At 44.0% G+C, this 22,229-nt stretch overlaps 1 protein-coding gene across 4 annotated transcripts in view; it reads left to right on the top strand.

The window, feature by feature from the left end:
* sdr42e1 (short chain dehydrogenase/reductase family 42E, member 1) overlaps positions 1 to 19,496 on the top strand; it is a 45,131-nt gene extending 25,635 nt beyond the window's left edge. For 3 of the 4 annotated variants that reach the window (XM_039763491.1, XM_039763489.1, XM_039763490.1), the window contains 2 exons: positions 12,115 to 12,184; positions 17,519 to 19,496. In XM_039763491.1, the coding sequence (XP_039619425.1) occupies positions 12,183 to 12,184; positions 17,519 to 18,617 (1,101 nt within the window). In that variant the 5' untranslated portion in view covers positions 12,115 to 12,182 and the 3' untranslated portion in view covers positions 18,618 to 19,496. The remainder of the gene's footprint in view (positions 1 to 12,114; positions 12,185 to 17,518) is intronic. The other variant, XM_039763488.1, reaches the window with a different exon arrangement.
* Positions 19,497 to 22,229: the final 2,733 nt, after the last annotated feature.

Raw genomic sequence — 22,229 nt, 5'->3', positions numbered from 1 at the left:
TGTTACCAAGGATGTTACCACAAGAGCCAACCAAAAGCCCTGGATAACAAGAGAAGTGCACAAGCTGCACAAGATCAGAAATGCAGCCTTCAGATCTGGAGACAAGTCCGCCCTCAGGGTGACCAGAGCCAACCTATCTCGCGCTATAAGGAGAGCTAAGTGGGCATACGTGCGGAGGATTAACAAACAATTCAGCAGGACCAGAGATACACGCCGTATGTGGCAGGGCGTTCAGACAATTACAAACTACATGTCCAACCTACAAAGCAGCGATGGTGATGCCTCCCTTCCTGATGAGCTGAACAACTTCTTTGCACGGTTTGAGGCGCAAAACAAAGAGCTTGCGAGAAAAGCAACACTTCCCTCCACTGACCAGGGACTCTGTCTCTCCATAACTGACGTGAAGAGGACTCTATCCAGAGTCAATCCATGCAAGGCTGCAGGACCTGACAACATACCTGGTCGTGTGCTCAGAAAGAATGTGCCAGTCAACTGGCTGGTGTCCTCACAGACATCTTCAACACATCTCTTAGCCAGTCATCAGTCCCAGCATGCTTCAAGTCGACCACTATCATACCAGTGCCGAAGAAGTCATCAGTGACATGCTTGAATGACTACCGACCAGTTGCACTCACACCAATCATAATGAAGTGCTTTGAAAGGTTAGTCTTGTCACACGTAAAGACTAATCTCCCTGCCTCCCTTGACCCTCTTCAGTTTGCATAGTGCTCAAACAGGTAAACTGAGGATGCCATATGCTCTGCCCTTCACCTCTGCCTGACACATCTGGATAAAAAAGACACATATGTCAGGATGCTATTCATAGACTTTAGATCTGCCTTCAACACAATCATCCCTCAAAAGAGGGTTGTAAAACTGAGTAAGTTGGGCCTGAACACCACACTCTGCAATTGGATCCTGGACTTTTGTCAGTTCGGATGGGCTTTAACTCTTTCAGCAACATCACACTGAGTGCTGGAGCGCTGCAGGGCTGCGTGCTTAGTCCACTGCTGTTTATCCTGCAGACTCACAACTGCACAGCCACGCATAACACCAACCACATCATCAAGTTTGTGGATGATACGGCGGTGCTGGGACTGATAAGCAGGGATGATGAAACATCATACAGAGATGAGGTGGAACAGCAGTCTGCTTGGTGTGAAGACAACAATCTATCTCTCAATGTTGACAAGGCAAAAGAGATAATCGTGGACTTCAGAAAATCACATCCTGCCCACATATTAGCATCAACGGTTTAAATGTGGAGACTGTTAGGAGTACCAATACCAAGTTCCTCTGTTTGCACATAACTAAGGAACTTACGTGGACGCATAACACCTCATCACTAATCAAGAAAGCCCAGCAGAGACTACACATACTGAGGCAGCTGAAGCAAGCAAGTCTTGCCCCTTCCATCATCACCATGTTCTACAGAGGCACCAATGAGACTGTTCTGACCAGCTACATCAATGTATGGAATGGCAACTGCAACATATCCGACCGCAGCGCCTGCAAAAGATAGTGAAGACAGCAGAGAACATTATTGGGGTGCCTTTCCCTTCACTACAGGACATATTTTATAAACGCAGTGTCCGCAAGGCCTGCAGCATTGTGCATGACCCCTTACACCCCTCACATGGACTTTTCACACTTCTGCCATCCAAGAGAAGATACTGCAGCATCAAAGTCAGATCTGCCAGGCTTCAGGAGAATTTTTACATCCTCAAGCTGTCAGATTCCTTAACACCATGCTGCCCCCTGGGATCTTCCACACTGCTTCAACCACCTCTAAAAACAGAACTTTTATACATATAAGTCACTTTCCTGCAAAGACGAGTGTGCATGTAGAAAAAGAACTGAAAATCTCATACGACCTTTAAGTACTTTGACACTCTTGATATCCTTCTGCTGTGAAACATTCTGACCTATCATTGTTTACACATGTCTTAAACAACTATTATCATACACTGATAATTTCTGTATTATCTATATCTATTATTTATTATTTATTTATTATATTACATACTAGCAGAATACCTGCGCTTCACAGCGGAGTAGTGTGTGTGGAGGACTGCCGGCTTCTCATGCCGGTCCTCACCCCCAGGCCGCCAGGAGGAGCTCTCCTGACAGCAGGATAGTGCCCCGAGGTCCAGCAGGGCCTTATGAACTTTATAGTATTTATACGCAGCGCTGTTGGATACCTTGGGGACCACCAGTAGTCGCTGTGGGGGGGGGCTTATGGACTCTGTGATGCTTTATGACCCGGGAGTACGTCACGATCACGTGACGGGAAGGAATGTCGTGCTCCCGGGTTAAAGTAATGGATTGATGGCCCTGACCCGGAAGGAGTAAGGAACTGTGGACTGCTGGGACAGGAACACCTCCGGGTCAGGGGCTATAAAAGGATGAAGACTCAGTCCAGACGGTGAGCTGTGCTGGGAGGGAGAGGAGCAAAGTGTCTGGGCGAGGAGGAGTGATTAGTGTGCTATTTGATTATTGTTTATGAGTAGTGTGGAAGGTGCTTGGTGCACATTGGTGCTAAAAAATAAAAAGTCTTGGACTTTTACCTGGTGTTTGGAGTCATCCCTGATGGTTCAAGGGAGCACTAGCGCCCCCTACTGCCATATGTGTTAAAGAAGTTATGAAAAAGAAAAGGAAAAATTTTAAAAATAAAGTAACATGATTGTTAATGTAATTGTTTTGTCATTGATATGAGTGTTGCTGTCATATATATATTGTGAACGATAGGGGGCGCTCTCGCTCCCTTGAACCCCTGTCCACGACTCCAGACACCAGGTAAAAGTCCAAATGTTGACTTTATTTCTCTTCCACAGTGCACAAAGCACACTCTCTACCACAATACTCATATAATAAATCTCAAATACAATAAACCAATCCTCCAGCTCCCAGACGCGTTGCCACCCTTCCACCCAGCTCAGCTCGCCGTCTGGGAGCTCCCACAGTCCTTTTATATCTCCTGACCCGGAAGTGTTTCTGCCCAATAGTCCACAAGTCCTTATTCCTTCCGGGTCAGGGTAAATAGTCCTTTCTTCAACCCGGAAGTCCGTCGCTCTTCCTGTGACGAACCTCCGGGTCACAGGGCACGAAGAAGCCCTCGGTCCTCCCTGCAGCTCCCTCCTGTGGCCCCCACGGCATCCAGCAGGGCTTTGCATAAAACTCCAATGTCCATGATGCCCTGCTGGTCTTCTGGGGACCTCCACGCTGCAAGGAGGGCTCCACCTGGCGGCTTGGGGGTATTGGCCGGGATAAATGGCCGGCCATCCTTCACAGTATCCCCAGCGACAATTATTATTGAGTGGCCTGCCCCGAGAGGGAAGTCTTCCTCCAAGAGGACGTCCTGGTTGAGCCTTGATTAAAATGAACATCTTGGTCCCTGGAGAACCTAGGGGGAATATTATTCCAAATCGACATCTTGTCCCCCTCTCTCCAAGGACAGTTCTGCCAAATATGGCCCAACCTTCGGCACCCGTAACACTGCCTCTGTCCTCCTGGTATTCTTCCCCTACGGGACTGAAAACAATAAGGAAATGTTAGGTCCGCCCCTTTTGCTGGGAGAGAAACCCCTGCCGCCTCTACCGGTGCTTTTTCTCTTTCTGCTTCTTTTCCTTTCTTGTCAGGAGACCTCGGTTTAATCTTAGAGCCCTCCTGTTTAATCTGGGGCTTATATATAGTCTGGGTCTCTCTATTACAAGAAGAGAGCCCCTTTACTGTCTGCACCCCTCTTGATTTACAAATTACCGGTGGCGGCGTCTTAAGGGTCGTCTCGCTCCGGGAATCAGCACTGTCTAGCTGCCCCGGATCGATTAGCCCTTCCGCTGACCACTTTCGGTTAACGTACCGCCTCTCTTGTAGGGTGCGCCGTGTATTGGCACCAGCTACTTATTAAACGCGGGCCGGATCACACGCGTCCCTCTATTATATGCGATACGGGTCTCGCTTACCTGTATCGTCGCATCATTCATTACGGAGGCTCCCACCAAATCGCCGCCGTAGGCCCTCACCTTCTCCAACGGCTCTCTGGCTGCCGCTCCCAAATCCCCGACGATCTTTTCAATGGTCGTCAGGACCTGTAAGACACTCGCTACGGGCTCGATTAGTTTTTCGAGCTCCAGTAAGTTTATATAATTATTTGTTTCGACCGGCAGAACACTCACTTCCTTGTTCGCGTTACCTGCCAACCGGGAGCCAATGAGCACGCCTGCTTCAGGCACGTGCTCTGACGGGTCTCGCGGAGGCTTCTGGGACTTGGAGTTCTCAGAGGGTCGAGTTGCCTTCTTCGGCGAACTGCGGTCTGTCTTTAATATTTTTTCGACATCCCGATCAGCTACTTCCCGACCCTCCTTACCTTCTTGAGAGTTGAGCGATGCCTCGCTCGCCTCCCCCTTCCCCTTCGGAAAGACCAAGTCCGTTCCTTCGGGCTCGAAGGTGCAAACATCAGGAAGCAGAGCTCCTCCTTCCCAGAATGCACCGGGTTTGCTACCGTGTCCCTCGTCGGCTGCCATCATGCGGAAGTCGATTTCTAGGCGCTCTGGCTTCGACAGGAGAAGGCCGTCGTCGTCGGGGCAGTCTCCTTTTCCCCTCGGAGCCTCCAGGTGGTCATCTCCAAGGTACATGCACGGGACAAGGTGAGAAACAATAAAAGGATTTTTAATGTCGTTCCCAGCACGTACCTTAGAGGGATCGTTGCTTCCTGGAGGTTTCTCCGGACTTGTAAGGCCTCTCCTTAACTCCTCCCGAGCGTCGGCCATTGCACCTACGGCACTCCCGCTGGCGTTGTCGCTTTGCTCGCCCTTCTTCTTTCCCATTTTGGACTCGGTTTTTTCGGGTTTTGGCGATGCTGTGGTGATTCCTGATTCCGTAGTCTTCTTCGGGGTTCGTTATCCACAGAAATATTTTATTCAAGTCCTCTGCAAACGACGCTAGAGTATCCTGACGGCTACGCCATTGTGAACGATAGGGGGCGCTCTCGCTCCCTTGAACCCCTGTCCACGACTCCAGACACCAGGTAAAAGTCCAAATGTTGACTTTATTTCTCTTCCACAGTACACAAAGCACACTCTCTACCACAATACTCATATAATAAATCTCAAATACAATAAACCAATCCTCCAGCTCCCAGACGCGTTGCCCCCATTCCACCCAGCTCAGCTCGCCATCTGGGAGCTCCCACAGTCCTTTTATATCTCCTGACCCGGAAGTGTTTCTGCCCAATAGTCCACAAGTCCTTATTCCTTCCGGGTCAGGGTAAATAGTCCTTTTCTTCAACCCGGAAGTCCGTCGCTCTTCCTGTGACGAACCTCCGGGTCACAGGGCACGAAGAAGCCCTTGGTCCTCCCTGCAGCTCCCTCCTGTGGCCCCCATGGCATCCAGCAGGGCTTTGCATGAAAACTCCAATGTCCATGATGCCCTGCTGGTCTTCTGGGGACCTCCACACTGCAAGGAGGGCTCCACCTGGCGGCTTGGGGGTATTGGCCGGGATAAATGGCCGGCCATCCTTCACAATATATATATACACACACACACAGACACACACACATATAAACATTTATACATAGACATATATACATATAAACATATCTACATATACACATATCCACACATACACATATCTATAGATATATACATATACACATCTACATATATATAAATATATATACACACACATATACATATATACATACATACATACATACAGATAAATATACTGTACATATTGTGGAGGACTGCTGGCTTCGTGCTCCGGCCCTCACCCCCAGGCCACCAGGAGGAGCTCTCTCGACAGCAGGATCGTGCCCCAAGTTCCAGCAGGGCCTTATGGACTATGTAGTGTTTTTACACAGCCCTGCTGGATACCTTGGGGACGACCGGGAGTCGCTGTAGGGGGGCTCATGGGCTCTTGTGTGCTCTATAACCCAGGAGTACGTCACGGTCACGTGACGGGAAGGAACGACGTGCTCCCGGGGTGAAGAACAGGACTCTTTGCCCTGACCAGGAAGGAATAAGGAACTGTGGTCTGATTGGACAGGAATGCCTCCGGGTCAGGGGCTATAAAAGGACTATGGGCCAGTCCAGACACTGAGCTGTGCTGGGACGGAGAGGAGCAAAGTGTCTGGGCGAGGAGGAGAGAGAATATTTGGTTTATTGATTGTTTTGTATGAGTAGTGTGGAAGGTGCTTGTTGCACTGTGGAAAAAAATAAAAAGTCTTTGACTTTTACCTGGTGTCTGGAGTTGTACCTGAGGGTTCAAGGGAGCACTAGCGCCCCCTACTGCCACAATATATATACACAAACACACATACATTATATATATATACAGTATATATATATATATATATATAGCAAAATACCCTCACTTTGCAGCAGAGAAGTAATGTGTTAAAGAAGTAATGAAAAAGAAAAGGAAACATTTTGAAAATAACGTAACATGATTGTCAATGTAATGAATGTAATTGTTTTGTCACTGTTATCTATATATATCTCTCTCAATATCTCTCTCTCTCTCTCTATATATATATATATATATATCTATATATATATATATATCTCCTTTGGGGTGCGAGCAGCTGTTGCTGGGGGTGCAAAATCTTAATTTATCTATCCATTCCTAAAAAATTAAATGGGCAGGCTATTTTGTATCACTGTAATATGCTTCTTGTTAAGACTCCTGCTCTTACATGCAGTTACTGTAGTGCTGTGTGGGTATTATGAAGTATTGTATCTGTTTAAGTTCTATTTAAATTTTAAATATAAGTAATTTTTATTTAGTCGACAGAAATATGTTTGGTAGAAATGAAAGGTAAATTTAGTCAGCATTGCATAAATTTTTCTTCACCATAGAAATTTAAAGAGTAAATTCAACTTACATTCCTACCAAAGATATTTCTGTCGACTAAATAGATCCTATTTATATCCAAATTCGAGCTATTGAGGTGTCGCCTGCCTGCCTGGATATGTCACCCTTGCTTCGCTCTTACTTTTTTACCTTTCATGTAATCATGGCTAGTCGCAAAAAAATTAGAACATGGAAGGAGGATCACACTGAGCATGGCTTTACCAAAATAATTATTGATGGGGAATAAATTATCCATTATTCATAAAGCTTCAATTGGTGATCTTTTTTTCTGCATTAACCTCATAATTTTTTAATACTTCTCAAACCAAGGGGGTGCGAGGGTCAAATGAATCGGGGAGCGCTGATTTATATATATTGAATATACTGAAATAGTTTCACTGTCAAATAATGCAAACAATACGTGGCACGTGTTTCGCCTAATTCTGGGCTCATCAGGCGTACACACTCACTGCACCCCGTCTCGGGAATCGAACCTCGGACGTCAGCGCTAGAGGCGAAGCCTCTCGTGTTGCACCATGGTGTGTGTTTCATTTATTACGAAATATATATATTGTGGAGCCGACCCGGACTCACCACCACACGTTTATTATATATATATACTACTATATATATGTAATAATATTTACAAATAATGGTCACTCAGACCCAGTCCCATGTGCACAAACCCCAATATTCAGTCCTGGCCACTCAATGCCTTTCTTCGGGCTGCCTCCACTCTCCTCTCTTGCCTCGTCCTCTTCCACCCGACTCTAGCTCTGAATGAATGGAGACAGCCACTTTTATACAGTCCCCGGATGAGCCCCAGGTGGCAGAAGTGCTGGCTGTCCTCCCGGCAGCTCTCCGGGTGCTGTCCTAAATCTTCCCCCCAGCACTTCCTGGTGTGGCGGAAGTGCTGGGGTAACAGCTCCCCAAGGCATTGGGGTGCCTCCTGGCGGTGACCACGGGCCTCTACAGGGTGGAGCTTCCATGCCCTGTACCCGTGGCCCCCAGAGCAACCAGGAAGGCGGCCCCCACGTGATCCAGGGTGGGCTTTGACCCTCTTCCGGTCCCTCATGGCGTCCCGGCCGGGTCATTGCCCCTGGCATCCCTGACAATATATATATATATATATATATATATATATATATATATATATATATAACTGATCAGTCATTGGCCTCGCTCACTGAGTGCAAGGGAAAAAAATAAAATGTAGTCTATAAGCTATTAAACAGTAAAACATTAACGTTTTAAGAAGTAAAGATACACTGAGCACCAGTGGAGTGGTTTCGGGTAAGCTACATTTTAAAGCCGATATAACATAACAGGTAAGTAGTACTAACAGCAGCTAAAATGTATATGGATCATCTCCTGGTAGTTGGTCCCTTTTGAAAGGCGCTACACGACGGCTGTGGTATAGAAATGACATTTTCTATGTGAACATCCAAATTTCTGCGTGTGGTAATGTGCCTTACCGGCATTATCAGCAATTAAAAGAAAATCATTTTTGTGTGCTCTGCAGTGTTAAGAGAGAAAGGCTTTGGTTGGGGATAAAAGGAAAAAAGGTGTAAAGAAAGGAAACTTGCCTTTTTCTTTAATATAGTGTAGAGAGATGTATTCACTGACGATATGAGCGTCGTGGTGGGTCTCGTGTAGACTGGAGAGACGGCCCTGACATTTACTTCTCCGGGATGGCACTGTCGGTCCTCCACTCCTGTGCGTGTTTCATAATCCGACCTGACGACTTCATAATCGTATACGTGTAAAAGAAAGTGCGAAGCGCCTTAATATTAGTTTGCCGCGGTTTAGAAATGGGATCCCGTGTTTACAGTTGTCTGGGCTATAGCTCATGGCAAGGGGGAAAAAAATTAAAAGTGTTTACTTTCACTTAAGGCAGAAGCGCAGTCAGCGTCTCAAAGGCCAGCACAGCTATGCAGGCGTGCTTGCGCGCTGGCCGCCCGACTTTTGTAGTATTTTTGCAGTGAAGGAAACGCCACTTTTTGCAGACTCGTTTACTTTTACTTAAGGCAGAAGCTTAGTCAGCGTCTCAAAGGCCGGCATTGCTACGCACGCGTGCGCTGACTACCTGACTTTTGTAGTATTTTTGCAGTGCAGGAAACGCCACTTTTTGCAGACACGTTCACGTGAGCAAAACTCTCCGCGCTCTTTAGAGGTCTTGCTTTCTCTGCACACTGCGCTCATAGTCAGTTCACGTGAGCCGCTCGAGGTACATGCATCGAAGCTTCTGAGCTGTGCCTGTGCTATCTAGTGCGATCTTGCGATGTCCACGATGTTATTTAATGTTAGCTAATACCCGGCACTTAAAAGTTTCTCGCTACAGCAAGTTTAACTCAGTTACAAAGTGATCCAAAGTCTCGTTTATACCTCGTGTCTTCTCATTAAACTTGTATCTCGTGAATAAAGTATTCGGCGTTTTTCTTCAGCGCTCTTTGGGGGCTCTTCCTTCTTTTCTAGGTACTGCGGTCACAGTCAGTTCACGTAATTATGTGGGAGGCGTGATGATGTCACACGCAGCTCCGCCCCCAACGGCCATCGGGCTAACATCCATTACAGTATATGGAGAAAAATAGGTTCCAATTATGACCATTACGCGTAGAATTTCGAAATGAAACCTGCCCAACTTTTGTAAGTAGGCTATAAGGAATGAGCCTGTCAAATTTCAGGCTTCTACCTACACGGGAAGTTGGAGAATTAGTAATGAGTGAGTGAGTGAGTCAGTGAGTGAGTGAGTGAGTCAGTGAGGGCTTTGCCTTTTATTAGTATAGATCTGTTGACTATATTTATATATCTAGATTGCAAATCCCATACATTGCATGTCCATATTAAACCAATTAAAACACTAATAAATTAAATCATTAAGACACCCCCAGGACTCATTTCACCAGAAAGTGTCAATAAAAACCTTGATCTATCCCAGCTTTGGCTGTTTCATTTTAACATGAGTTCACCACGTGACCAGCTATTAGTGGTACTGGGTGTTACAGTTTTACAAACTTAATTATTTCCATATCTAGCAATGTCCATCTCCTATGCTTGTTTTTTATGACAGTTGAACTGCTGCTTTTAGCTTTAGCTTGTTTCTTCTCATAAACTATAATAAAATATGTGTTGTCATAAAATTAATACACTTATTATATACACTGCTCCCAAAAATTAAAGGAACACTTTTTTTATTGGGCCTGGCATGAAATCAATTAAACCTGTCTGATAATTTTCTGGTTGGTTAAGCAGCTGAGGTCATTGTTAATCACTTTCAGCTGTATTGGTGTTCATGGACTTAACGACAGGTGCACTAAAGTGGCAACAATTAGAAAACCCTCAAAGCAGGACTGGTTTTACATGTGGAGGTCATTTCAAGTTTCTCCCTCTTGATGTTTTTTGGCTGGTTTTCCACTCGTGCTAGTTTTGGCTTGAGTAATCATCTCTACTGGCAGTATGAGGCGATTCCTTAACCCTACAGAAGTTGCACAGGTTGTCCAACTTCTCCAGGATGGCACATCCACACGTGCTGCAGCAAGAAGGTTTAATGTGTCTCCCAGCACAATCTCCAGAACATGGAGGAGATTTCAGGAGACTGGCTGTTATTCTCGGAGAGCTGGACAGGGCCGCAGAAGGTCCTCAACCCATCAGCAGGACCGATACCTGCTCCTTTGTGCAAGGCGGAACAGGCTGAGCACTGCTCGTGCCCTACAGAATGACCTCCAAAGGGCCACTGGTGTGAATGTCTCTACCCAAACAATCAGGAACAGACTTCATGAAGATGGCCTGAGGGCCCGACGTCCTGTAGTGGGCCCTGTGCTCACTGCCCAGCACCGTGGAGCTCGACTGGCATTTGCTCAAGAACACCAGAATTGGCAAGTCCACCTCTGGCGACCTGTACTTTTTACAGACGAGAGCAGGTTCACCCTGAGCAGCTGTGATAGACGTGAAAGAGTCTGGAGAAGACAAGGAGAACGATATGCTGCCTGCAACGTCGTTCAACATGACAGGTTTGGTGGTGGGTCAGTGATGGTCTGGGGAGGCATATACATGGAGGGACGCACAGACATCTACTGCGTAGGAAATGGTGCTCTGACTGCCATAAGGTATCGAGTTGAAATCCTTGAACCCATTGTCAGACCCTACGCTGGTGCAGTCCTGGTTTCCTCCTAATGCACGACAATGCCCGGCCTCATGTGGCAAGAGTATGCAGGCAGTACCTGGAGGATAAAGGAATTGAAACAATTGAATGGCCTTCACGATCCCCTGACTTAAACCCAATAGAACATCTGTGGGACATTATGTTTCAGTCCATTAGGCGCCGCCAGGTTGCTCCTCAGACTGTACAACAGCTCAGGGATGCCCTCATATAGATCTGGGAGGAAATGCCACAAGACACCATCTGTCGTCTCATTAGGAGCATGCCCCGACGTTGTCAAGCATGCATACAAGCTCGTGGGGGCCACACAAGATACTGAAAAGCATTTTGAGTAGCAGAAATTAAGTTTTTGAAAAAATGGACTAGCCTGCCACATCTTCATTTCACTCTGATTTTAGGGTGTCTACACAATTGAGCCCTCTGTAGGCAGAAAACTTTTATTTCCATTAAAAGACTTGGCATCCTTTTGTTCCTAAGACATTGCCCTGTCGTTATTTGTATAGATATCCAACTTCATATTGAGATCTGATATATCTAATGTGTTTCTTTAAAGTGTTCCTTTAATTTTTGTGAGCAGTATATATATGAGGTATACCTGTATATGAGGTTAAAATGTAATATCTTAAGCATTACAGTCAAAAACTGTCACCTTGCATTTCTACTATAAATCCTAAATTCAACCTAGTCCTAAATTCGATGTACTTTTTAAGGTGTGGTTTGTCTATAAATATGATTTGTAGCCTATTTAAATGGACATATTTAACAACAGTGTCCTAGTAGCTCATGAGAATCTTGTGAACCCCATCAACAGTTATACTAAGATGTGGTTCCAGTAATAATATTGTCTTTTCAAATGTGTTGAAATATGTCTGGAGTCCAAAAGGAGATGACACGTGACAGTTTCTGTTGAGCACACTTTTACAAAAATTGCTTTGCTAGGCTGTCTTTTCTGTGCTGGTTGGTGGAATCAAAAATATTCATTAAAAATGGTTATCTGGGGCATTAACAATGCTGCCAGGACCTTCTCCACACGTAAATTCAAGATATATTGTTTTGCTTAGTGAACATGACCACAAGGAAATCTATCCATTACTCTTTATAGCAAAGTAAGCAGAACTGGGATTTTTGACCTTGAGGACTGCTTACACAATACATTTGTGTACCACAGAAATGTAAGTACTCATTTAATGTACTGTATGTGTTCTTTATTCTAATACCTACAAGTTTCCTTTCCTGTTATACATTGTTCAACTATTTTAAACAAATTTCATGCACGTAAAATACAAATTTCTCTAATTGACATTATTGTTTACTATATTTTATATGTCCCTTGCCTTCAAACTTGTATTTATGTTGGGAGATGGCATGGAAGTGTCCATTATGATAGCACCTTTAACAATAGCCAGCTAGAGACATCGACTATTAACAGAAATCACATTAGAATACTTTGTAATGATTCTGGAGGCCCACTAGGGTGTAATCGGTACCAAAATTTTGACTGTAGTATTGATAACAGCTTTCAAACTTCAGTGCCAGTACCAAAACGGTTTCTGAAGCAAATAACAGGTAACTCCAAAACCCCTGTCTTACTCTAGCCTTCCTGTTGTGCCGCACAATTGCTTGCCTCCCTGGTGCATACTGATTCCCACTTGATAGATAGGAAGTGACAATTGTATTGTGATGTCCTGGCAGTATAACAGAACTTTTACTGATGCAACAGTTCAGTTTATGGATGACACTACAGTTGTGACCCACTGGGCTAGCTACTTTGAGCAGCTGTTTAAAGCTGATCCTCCGGCAAGGATGCTGGATATCTCTGGGTCCACGGTTCTTCAGGCTGATCCTCCATTTAACTGTGAACCACCTAATCTCACTGAGATTGCATAGGTGGTGAACCAACTGATGGTAGGGGACACTGCAGAGATCTCTGGTATACAGGGTAAACTTCTCCAGGCTGGTAGTAATGCTGTCCTCTAGGCATTGCAAGCAATATTTGCTTCCATTTGGGAGATGGGTGTCATCCGAACTGACTGGAAAATAGGTCTTGTTGTCCCTATCTGGAAAGGGAAGGGTGATTGCCTGGTTTGCCGCAACTACAGAGTGATAGCACTGCTCTCGGTGCTGGGTATGGTCCTTGCTAGGGTCATTCACAATAGGATCTGTGATCACTTGCTTACCTACCAGCGACCAGAGCAGTCTGGTTTTTCACCTAAGTTGTCTATCTACCGCACCCTGGCACTGAGCGTTCTCATGGAGCATAAATGCAAATATCGGCAGAGTTTCCTTGCAGCCTTTTTTTGTAAAGCATTTGACTCAGTTGATTGAGCTGCCCTTTGGGACATCCTGAGACTTTGTGGAATCCCCTCAAAGTTGCTGGACATCATGACCAGCCTGTACACTAGTACTGTGAGTACTGTGCAGAGTTGAGGAAGAATATCTGTGTTTTTCCCAGTTGATTCTGGGGTTTATCAGGGGTGTATTCTTGCTCTTTCTCTGTTCAATGCTTACATAGATTGGGTGTTGGGCAAATTCGTGGGGTCCAGTGGCTGTGGGGCATTCACTGATCTTGCCTTAGCTGATGATGCTGTGATCTTCGTGGTGTCAATGGAGGCTCTGATTGGGGGTCTGAAGAGATTAAGTGAGGGGTCTGAATGTCTGGGCTTGCGAGTGTCCTGGATAAAAACCATGAACCAGGCCTTTAATGACCTCTTAGGCATAGCCATCAGCCATGTGTCTGTCTGCGTAGAGAGTGTCGGCTTTGTCAAGCAGTTTACTTTCCTCAGCAGCAACGTTCATGTCTCTGGTGATTCTTCCTATGAAGTCAATAGACAGTGTGGCGGACATGGACCCTGGCCGGGACGCCTTTTCACTGTATATTCAGGGGGAGTAGCCCTGGACTTTGCAATACCTCCCCCTGGACGCTAGATGGCCGCCTCCCTGGGTTGGAGCAGTGCCTTGGTTTCCCGCAGGGCTCCATAGGAATTGGAGTTGTGTGCAGCCCTGTTGGCTACCGCTGGCGCTGCCAGGGGGTGCTGCAGCTGGGACTCCTGAGCCCGTATGGGCAGTGTATTCACCACACCCGGAAGTGCAGCCAGAACTCAGCAGTCAACCACCTGGTGCATTTCCGGGTGGACTATAAAAGGGGCCAGCAGCCATCACTCAATGGCCAGAGTCGGGAGGAAGAGGACGAAGCTTGGAGGAGGAGAGGTGGTGCCAAAGAAGGGTGTGCTTGTGTGTTCTTGTGGAACTGTGTTGTGCCTGTGGGAATTATGGGGAAGACATGCCCAACAGGGGAAGATAAATAAAAGTGTTCTTGTTTTTTTACGTGCCACCAGTGTGAGTCTGTGTCGGGTCAGGCACCTATATAGCGCCTTTTTACAACAGATTGGGAGAGTGTGTGGGATCACTAGGTTGCTGGAAAGAGGTATGTGGCACTCCTGATATCTATGCAAAATGCCGAGGTTCCAAGTCTTTAGAGACCTGGTGCTTCCTGTCTTTCTATATGGTTGCAAGACATGGACGCTATCCAGTGACCTGAGATTAAGACTGGACTCCTTCAGTACTGTGTCTCTTTGGGGAATCTTTAGGTACTGCTGGTTTGTCTTTGTGTTGAATGAGTGGTTCTCATGGAGTCCTGAATGATGCACATTACCTGCATTGTGAAGAAGCGTCAGTTATAGCACTACGGCCATGTGGTGTGATTCTCCAAGGGTGATCCGGCTCGCAGGATCCTCATTGTTGAGGACCCGAGTGGCTGGACCAGACCAAAGGGATCCCCATGTAACACCTGGCTGTGATAGGTAGATGGTCATTTCTGGAGTGTGGGACTGGACCATGTGTCTCCCTGGGGGGGTTGCGAACCAGGATCCTGAGCTGTTTCATTGTGTGGTGAGTGTGCCAACGTGCTGTACCGTTGAATCCTCCCCAACCTAACCTGACCTATCTTTTTAAAGCAAAAAATATTTTTTAGCCTTGAAATATGCTATGGCGGTGTTTCTCAACCACTGTGTCACAGCCCACTTTTGGTTGTAAGTTGCTATTGTTTATAATGTTAGTGGGTCACAATTTTTCCCCCCTCTAGCTCTGACAATTGCACTAGATTAAACCCCTTCCCCCAAATTTAATGATTGTGCTTAGTTCACCAAGGGAGTGATTACCAAATTTAAGTTAAAGAAACCTTCACACTAGTGTCCCTGAAGCCTGCAAAAAAACTCGTAATCCCAGCCCTGCTATCCCATCACCCCCACCAACACAGGTGAAGTTCTCCCAGCTAAAGTGTTTTTATCGTGATGTGAGGTGCCTGGAGTTGTATAGGGTAAATAATACAGTATATCATTATTTGGAATACATGCATTTCATGTGTGTTCTGTGTCTACAAAGATATGGGTAAGTGTAGGATGAAAGGAAATGCCAGGAAAGAAATGCTACTCACATGCCTAAAGCAGAAACTTTTTCCATATTATACTAATAATGACGTGAAGTGCATAATGTGTGAAGACTTTAGTCCAAATATCAAATAAACATGTGTGCTTTTATTCAAGAATATAACTAAAGAAAAAAATCATTCGTTTTACATGTTGCTGTCAATGAGTTAAAAACCCAAGCTCAAATGTCAGTTGACAGGAAGTTGATATGTATTCTAGAATGGTATAGAGGTAAGAACTGCTTCCTTATAACTCAAGTTACTGGGTTTGAGACTGGACACGACAGAGTAGTGAGCTGCTATTATTATTATTATTATTATTATTGCTATAATATAATAAAAAACATACATTTGATTTGAGTCTGTAACACCCAGTGTAAATTTTTGCATAAAGGTTTGCTGTTGTTTTTAATTATTCAGTTTTATTCTCTCAGTGACCTTCACGTGGTACAAAGAACTTCACAAAGAACTGCATCACAACACAACTCTACTTGGCACCATAAAGTAAAATGAGACTTCCACCTGCAGCTATAGTCACTTTAGCAGTTCGCCATGCTAGTCTTCAGATCTGGCAGTGTCAACACACACGCTTGTGTGTTGAAGGTGCTGCCACTGGGTGAGAACTGTAAGGCACGGTGAGTCTGGACGCACATGGAGCAGGTACAATGACCAGTACAGGCTCATCCACACGTGTTCAGTTTAACACGCTGGTGTTCTTGCAGCCTGCCCAGTGCAGGCGGTTTAAGGTGTGGTGCGCCTGACAGAAATGGCCAGCATTTGCTTTTGTAACCAAGGTTGAGTGAGAGATGGGGATTCCATTTTGTAAATAAATGAGATTTACCAACTGGTGAGCTTGAGCTCAGCATAGCTGTTGGCCATCCAGAGGGGCTTATAAGCACGTGACCACAGGGGTTCGATTTTAAGTAGAAAGTTGCTCGGGGTGTGTCACGGCGCATGGATTGATTGTGCCAGTGTCTACCTGGATAGGTAGTCACCCATGGAGTGTAGATTAGTGTGGGGCACAACAAGATTGCCAGAATCAGAGGACCTTAGTGAGTGGGCAGGCACATAGTGATGGAGGAGGTCACTGATGTAGTTTGGCGTGAGGTTATTTAAGGCTTTGTAGGTTATTAGTAGGATTTTATATTCAATTCTGTAAGACACAGGGAGTCAGTGAAGACGGAGCAGGATGGATGTTATGTGCTCGCTGCTGCTGGTTCGAGTGAGAGCTCTTGCAGCTGAGTTTTAAATAAGCTGGAGTTGTGATATAAGATTAGATGGGGCACCTGCCAGCAGCGAATTACAATAATCGATGTGGGATGTGATAAAAGCATGGGCAAGTTTCTCAGCATTAGAAAAGGAGAGGAAGGAGCAAACACGGGATATGTGATAATTTTGGTGGAGGTATATGTACTTATATGGTGTTGGGATAGTTTTGATTTATGGATTGCTGCAATTGTTTTTTATTTTTGTATATATTATACACACTTGATTTTTTTCTTGTGCATTTTTTTTTACTTTATTTTTTCCTGTTGAAGGAGCTTTCTGAGCCCGAGCTAAAGAAAGAAAACTACCTTCATTTTTGGAGTGTGCATGTAGTTTTTGTAGGAGTGCACTGTTTTTGTAAATACACCATATTTTTCTTTTTTTGTCTTTATTTTTGAAGGAGTGTCAGTACTGAAGGACTGTGAATCAAAGCCCACAACTGCGCTTTTGTTGTACAGCACTCTTGTAAATAAACTTGCACCTTTCACCCTTCAATTTTAGTCTGTGCCTCTTCTCTCCGTTGATCCTGTTCGGCTCATGAACAATCAGATGTCCAGTGTAGGCAGGAGTCACTATCTACCTGCATTGGATATCAGAGGGAGACCTATTGGTAGGTCATTGAGTTTACCTAATTTATTTATGAAAACTAAAACCACTAGGTGATGAATTTAAGTAAACATGTTCTAAACTTGTGAAGTGTTTTTTTAATAACTGACAAAATAATTTTTCTGCATGTTAATTTTAAATTATAATATTGAATGTTTATTCAGTTAAATTCTAAATATGCCTATTACAATTCTTTTTTTTTTTTTTGTAGGCTTGGTTGTGCACTAAATGAAAAGGGTTTAAAAGTCACACTTTTTGATATCCGAAAACCAATAGAGAACTTTCCAAAAGAGATTACATTTTTACAGGGAGATGTGCGCAGCTATTCAGATGTAGAGGATGCCCTTAAAAATGCAAACTGTGTTTTCCATATAGCGTCCTATGGAATGTCTGGACGGGAACAATTAAACAGAAGACTAATTGAAGAAGTAAATGTAACAGGAACAGAGAATGTGATCCAGGCCTGCCTGAAAATTGGAGTCCCAAGACTGGTTTATACTAGCACATTTAATGTAGTATTTGGAGGTCAGGTAATAAAAAATGGAAATGAAACACTTCCTTATCTACCACTTCATCTACATCCAGACTACTACTCTAAAACAAAATCAATAGCTGAAATGGCAGTTCTAAAAGCCAATGGTATGAAACTAGAAAATGGATCTGATGTCCTAAGAACTTGTGCACTTCGTCCTGCAGGCATCTATGGACCTGGTGAACAGCGTCATCTCCCCAGAATTGTCAGCTATATTGAAAGAGGTATTTTTAAGTTTGTCTATGGTGATGTGAATAGCCTTGTAGAGTTTGTGCATGTGGATAATCTTGTTGCTGCACACATCATCGCCGCAGATGCTTTAACAGCTGAGAAGAATTACAGAGCTTCAGGACAGCCCTACTTTATTTCTGATGGGAAACCAGTAAACAACTTTGAATTTTTTCGGCCATTAGTTGAAGGTTTAGGATATAGATTTCCAACAGTCCGTCTTCCAATATCTTTAATATATTTTTTTGCCTTTCTTACTGAGATGTTTCATTTCCTTATAGGTCCCGCTTATAATTTTCAACCACTGTTGACACGCACAGAGGTGTATAAGACTGGAGTCACACATTATTTCAGTTTAGAAAAAGCTAAACAAGATCTAGGATATAAACCACAATCATATAATCTAGATGAGGTTGTGGAGTGGTTTAAACTTAAGGGTCATGGGAAAAAGTCATGTCCCAAGTCATTCACTAACGCAATCTGGAATGTTTTACTCATAATGGTATTAACTTTGATAGTCCTGTCTTATATACCAGTTGTAGGCCTTTAACGGAAAAATAAAAATATCCATCAGAAACTTTGTACATATTAATGTTTTCAAATTAACAACAGTAACATAAAAGTAACTAACTAGGGGCTTTATTATTCTGGAATATGTTGGTTATTTTATCATTGTACAAAGCAACAAAAGAGCTTGAAATATTCACTGTCAATTCATTGGACTACATTACAAACTGGTCAAGTTTAGAATTCTAAGCAGTTTTTAATTATATACTCTATAAAACAACATATTCAGTTTTGATGTAAGAAAAATGCAAGTTCCATAATATTAGCAGGCAGTTAACATAAGCCAGTGACCTAGAGAGAGGTTCTTCATTTAGAAAACTACACATTTGCTTTCTTTACACAAAGTGAAATCTCCCATTAACTGTCAACCATTAAATTACAATGTGTTTATGGAATATTTAATTATCAGAAATAATGTCCACTTCCGATAAAGAAATAGATCAATTTATTTTATTAATATTTATTAATTAAATGAAATAATTTCCAAGACAAACATAATATATCTATATAATATGCAGTAAAGTGTTTTGTATTAACTTTAGTTGTAAATAAAGACAGGTATAATGGGATGTTTTCTTCATTTTTATTTTAATTATCAGTGCACAAAGACAGTAATTCTTGTTTTGGGAACGAATGGTGTCAGTTTTTCATAATTTAGATTACTAATGGTTTACAGTAAATGTTAAGGTTATTATTACTGTATTTCATAAAGAAATAACTTATTACAAATTTTAAAGAGCAAAAAACATTTGATGCATATTAATACTGTATTATGTAAGGGAAGAGTTCTATGTTTTTATAATTGAAATTAAAATCGAATTCATTGATATGTCTTAATATGATATATAATTGTAATAAAAAAGACGATGCTAAATAAACTGTTTTAAGTCTTTGTTTTTTCTAGTTATTTTAATTCAAAGGAAAGAAAACCAGAGTGTGACAGTGGTTAGAAACTGCCTTCTATGTTCAAATCCCATACCCAGTTCTTTGCATGTTTTAAATTTTCTGAATGGGAACCCTAGGCTAATTTGCCATTTCACATTGGTCCTGTGTCAGTAAGGGTGTGTGCATAAGTAGTTCCTGTAATGGACTGGTGTATTGTCCAGGGTTTGTTAATGCCTCACAAACAATGTGGCCAGAATACGTTATAGCCCCCAGTGATAATAAATTAAATTAAACCGAGGTGAGAATATTATGTTATTCATTTCAGCTGTATTAACCATATTCCTTTTGAAATTCTGATCTTGATTGAATTTTACATTATACAATTCCTGCCTTTCTTTTTTGAAATGTTCATATTTAAGAAACTGTATTTTTTTCTAAATGTAGAATTTAGTGTTTATGAGGAAGTAGCAATTCAAGTGTTGACATCTTTACTGTTTGTATTTACTGTTTTATAACCATGCACATGTGAATGACTCGAACAGTGTACTGTGTAATTGTAAGGAATTTCTTGTTACTTTTACCCCAAAAGAAATATGTTAATACAGTACATTGCGTAAGTAACGGACAGAAGAATGAAACATTCATTATCAGTAGAAGCATCTACTTAAAATCATAAATTTTTTTGAACACACATTTTTGGTAGGTCAAGATCATAATGGGCTAGAGCCTAGTCAAGCAGCATCAGGCACTTGACAGGTACCTACTTTTTTCTGATAATTTTTTATATTTTAAGTTTAATAACCAGGAAAGCATCTTGGAATCGTAAACCAAATTATGACGATAGAAGGCAACAACTAAATAAACTGCTCTGTATAAAGGGATCCATAGATGATTAAAATTACTGATACCTAAGTAGACAGGTGAAAGGGGCCAGACAGACACAGTAAGCCACAGATAAAAAAAAGGAATAAGAAAAGTAGAAAATTAAAGATTAAAATTGGAAGCATGGTACAAACGCCTAGCAACCAGCTCTGAACCAAAAACACAACAACTTGCTACTTCTTTATATTGGAGCCAGGTGATTCATTGATCTGCACTAACAAAAGTTCATCCATCCATCCATCCATCCATCTTCTTCCGCATATCCGAGGTCGGGTCACAGGGGCAGCAGCTTGAGCAGAGAGGCCCAGACTTCCCTCTCCCCGGCCACTTCTTCTAGCTCTTTCGGGAGAATCCCAAGGTTTTCCCAGGCCAGCCGGGGACATAGTCCCTCCAGCATGTCCTGGGTCTTCCCCGGGGCCTCCTCCTGGTTACATGTGCCTGGAACACCTCACCAGGGAGGCGTCCAGGAGGCATCCTGATCAGATGCCCGAGCCACCTCATCTGACTCCTCTCGATGCGAAGGAGCAGCGGCTGTACTCTGAAACCCTCCCGGATGACTGAGCTTCTCAACCTGTCTTTAAGGAAAAGCCCAGACACTCTGCGGAGGAAGCTAATTTCAGCCACTTGTATTCGTAATCTCGTTCTTTTGGTCACTACCCATAGCTCATGATCATAGGTGAGGGTAGGAATGTAGATCAACTGGTAAATTGAGAGCTTTGCCTTACAACTCAACTCCTTTTTCACCACAACAGACCGATGCAGAGCCCGCATCACTGCAGACGCTGCACCGATCCGCCTGTCGTTCTCACAGTCCATTCTTCCCTCACTCATGAACAAGACCCGAGATACTTGAACTCCTCCACTTGGGGCAGGATCTCTCCCCCAACCCTGAGACGGCACTGCACCCTTTTCCGGCTGAGGACCATGGTCTTGGATTTGGAGGTGCTGATTCCCATCCCAGCCGCTTCACACTCAGCTGCGAACCGATTCAGAGAGAGCTAAAGATCATGGCCCGATGAAGCAAACAGGACAACATCATCTGCAAAAAGCAGTGGCCCAATCCTGTCCACCAAACCGGACCCCCTGAACACCCTGGCTGTGCCTAGAAATTCTGTCTATAAAAGTTATGAACAGAATCGGTGACAAAGGGCATCCCTGGCGGAGTCCAACTCTCACGGGAAATGGGCTTGACTTACTGCCGGCAATGCGGACCAAGCTCTGACACCGTTTGTACAGCGACCGAACAGCTCTTATCGGGGGTCCGGTACCCCATACTCCCGGAACACCCCCCACAGGATTCCCTGAGGGACATGGTCGAACGCCTTTTCCAAGTCCACAAAACACATGTAGACTGGTTGGGCAAACTCCCATGTACCCTCCAGGATTCTGCTAAGGGTGTAGAGCTGGTCCACTGTTCTGCGACCAGGACGAAAACCACACTGTTCCTCCTGAATCCAAGGTTTGACAATCCGATGGACCCTCCTCTCCAGAACCCCCAAATAGACTTTTCCAGGGAGGCTGACGAGTGTATATCCCTCTGTAGTTGGACCACACCCTCTAGTCCCCCATTTTAAAAAGGGGGACCACCACCCCGGTCTGCCAATCCAGAGGCACTGTCCCCGATGTCCATGCGATGTTACAGAGACGTGTCAACCAAGACAGTCCTACAACATCCAGAGCCTTGAGGAACTCCAGGCGTATCTCATCCACCCCCGGGGCCCTGCCACCAAGGAGTTTTTTATCCACCTCGGTGACCTCAGCCCCAGAGATGGGGGAGCCCACCTCGGAGTCCCCAGGCTCTGCTTCCTCACTGGAAGGCATGTTAGTG

The sequence above is a fragment of the Polypterus senegalus genome, chromosome 9, assembly GCF_016835505.1.
Source record: "Polypterus senegalus isolate Bchr_013 chromosome 9, ASM1683550v1, whole genome shotgun sequence".
NCBI lineage: Eukaryota > Metazoa > Chordata > Cladistia > Polypteriformes > Polypteridae > Polypterus > Polypterus senegalus.
The sequence above is the reverse complement of the archived record's forward strand: the minus strand, read 5'-3'. Positions and strand labels throughout refer to the sequence as shown.